The sequence below is a fragment of the Penaeus monodon genome, chromosome 25, assembly GCF_015228065.2.
Source record: "Penaeus monodon isolate SGIC_2016 chromosome 25, NSTDA_Pmon_1, whole genome shotgun sequence".
NCBI lineage: Eukaryota > Metazoa > Arthropoda > Malacostraca > Decapoda > Penaeidae > Penaeus > Penaeus monodon.
Window position 1 is genome coordinate 4374957 of NC_051410.1, and position 471 is coordinate 4375427.

At 41.6% G+C, this 471-nt stretch overlaps 1 protein-coding gene across 1 annotated transcript in view; it reads left to right on the top strand.

The window, feature by feature from the left end:
* Positions 1-471, top strand: part of LOC119589303 (kinesin-like protein KIF28P) — a 24501-nt gene that overhangs the window by 18066 nt on the left and 5964 nt on the right. Inside the window, 1 exon segment of the mRNA XM_037937926.1 lies at positions 83-208. Coding sequence (XP_037793854.1) covers positions 83-208 — 126 coding nt within the window.

Genomic DNA, 471 nt, shown 5'->3' on the forward strand with positions numbered 1-471 from the left:
CCCTCATTTCCCATAAATGACTCTCGCGAACAAACACACAAAATATATAAACACATCCCCCCCCTTTTTTTTATATCCTCAGGATGTTTACTGCACATACTCCGTTTACCTGGACGAGGAACCGACCAAAACCAAGAAGATTTCGGACACATCGAACCCGGACTTCAACCACGCCAAAAAGTATTCATTCACGCCCGCCACGAGACAGGTAACTCCATCGCCTTTTTATCGTCGTGTATCTGGCTCATCCTTAAATCAGCTGTTTTGTAACGAATTACGATGGAGAGGAAAGATTCGGGAGAAAAAACAGTAGGTATTTTAGAGGTCTGGTGGATGAGGCGATCGTTTTTTAGAAAAGCTTTGGTTGGAGAGGGAAACAGTTTCGAATTCGTGGAAGATGTCGAAAGTGTTTTCGTTGAATTAGTTCTTTGTATTTATCTATATCCGGCATGTAATACGATATATTTCAAG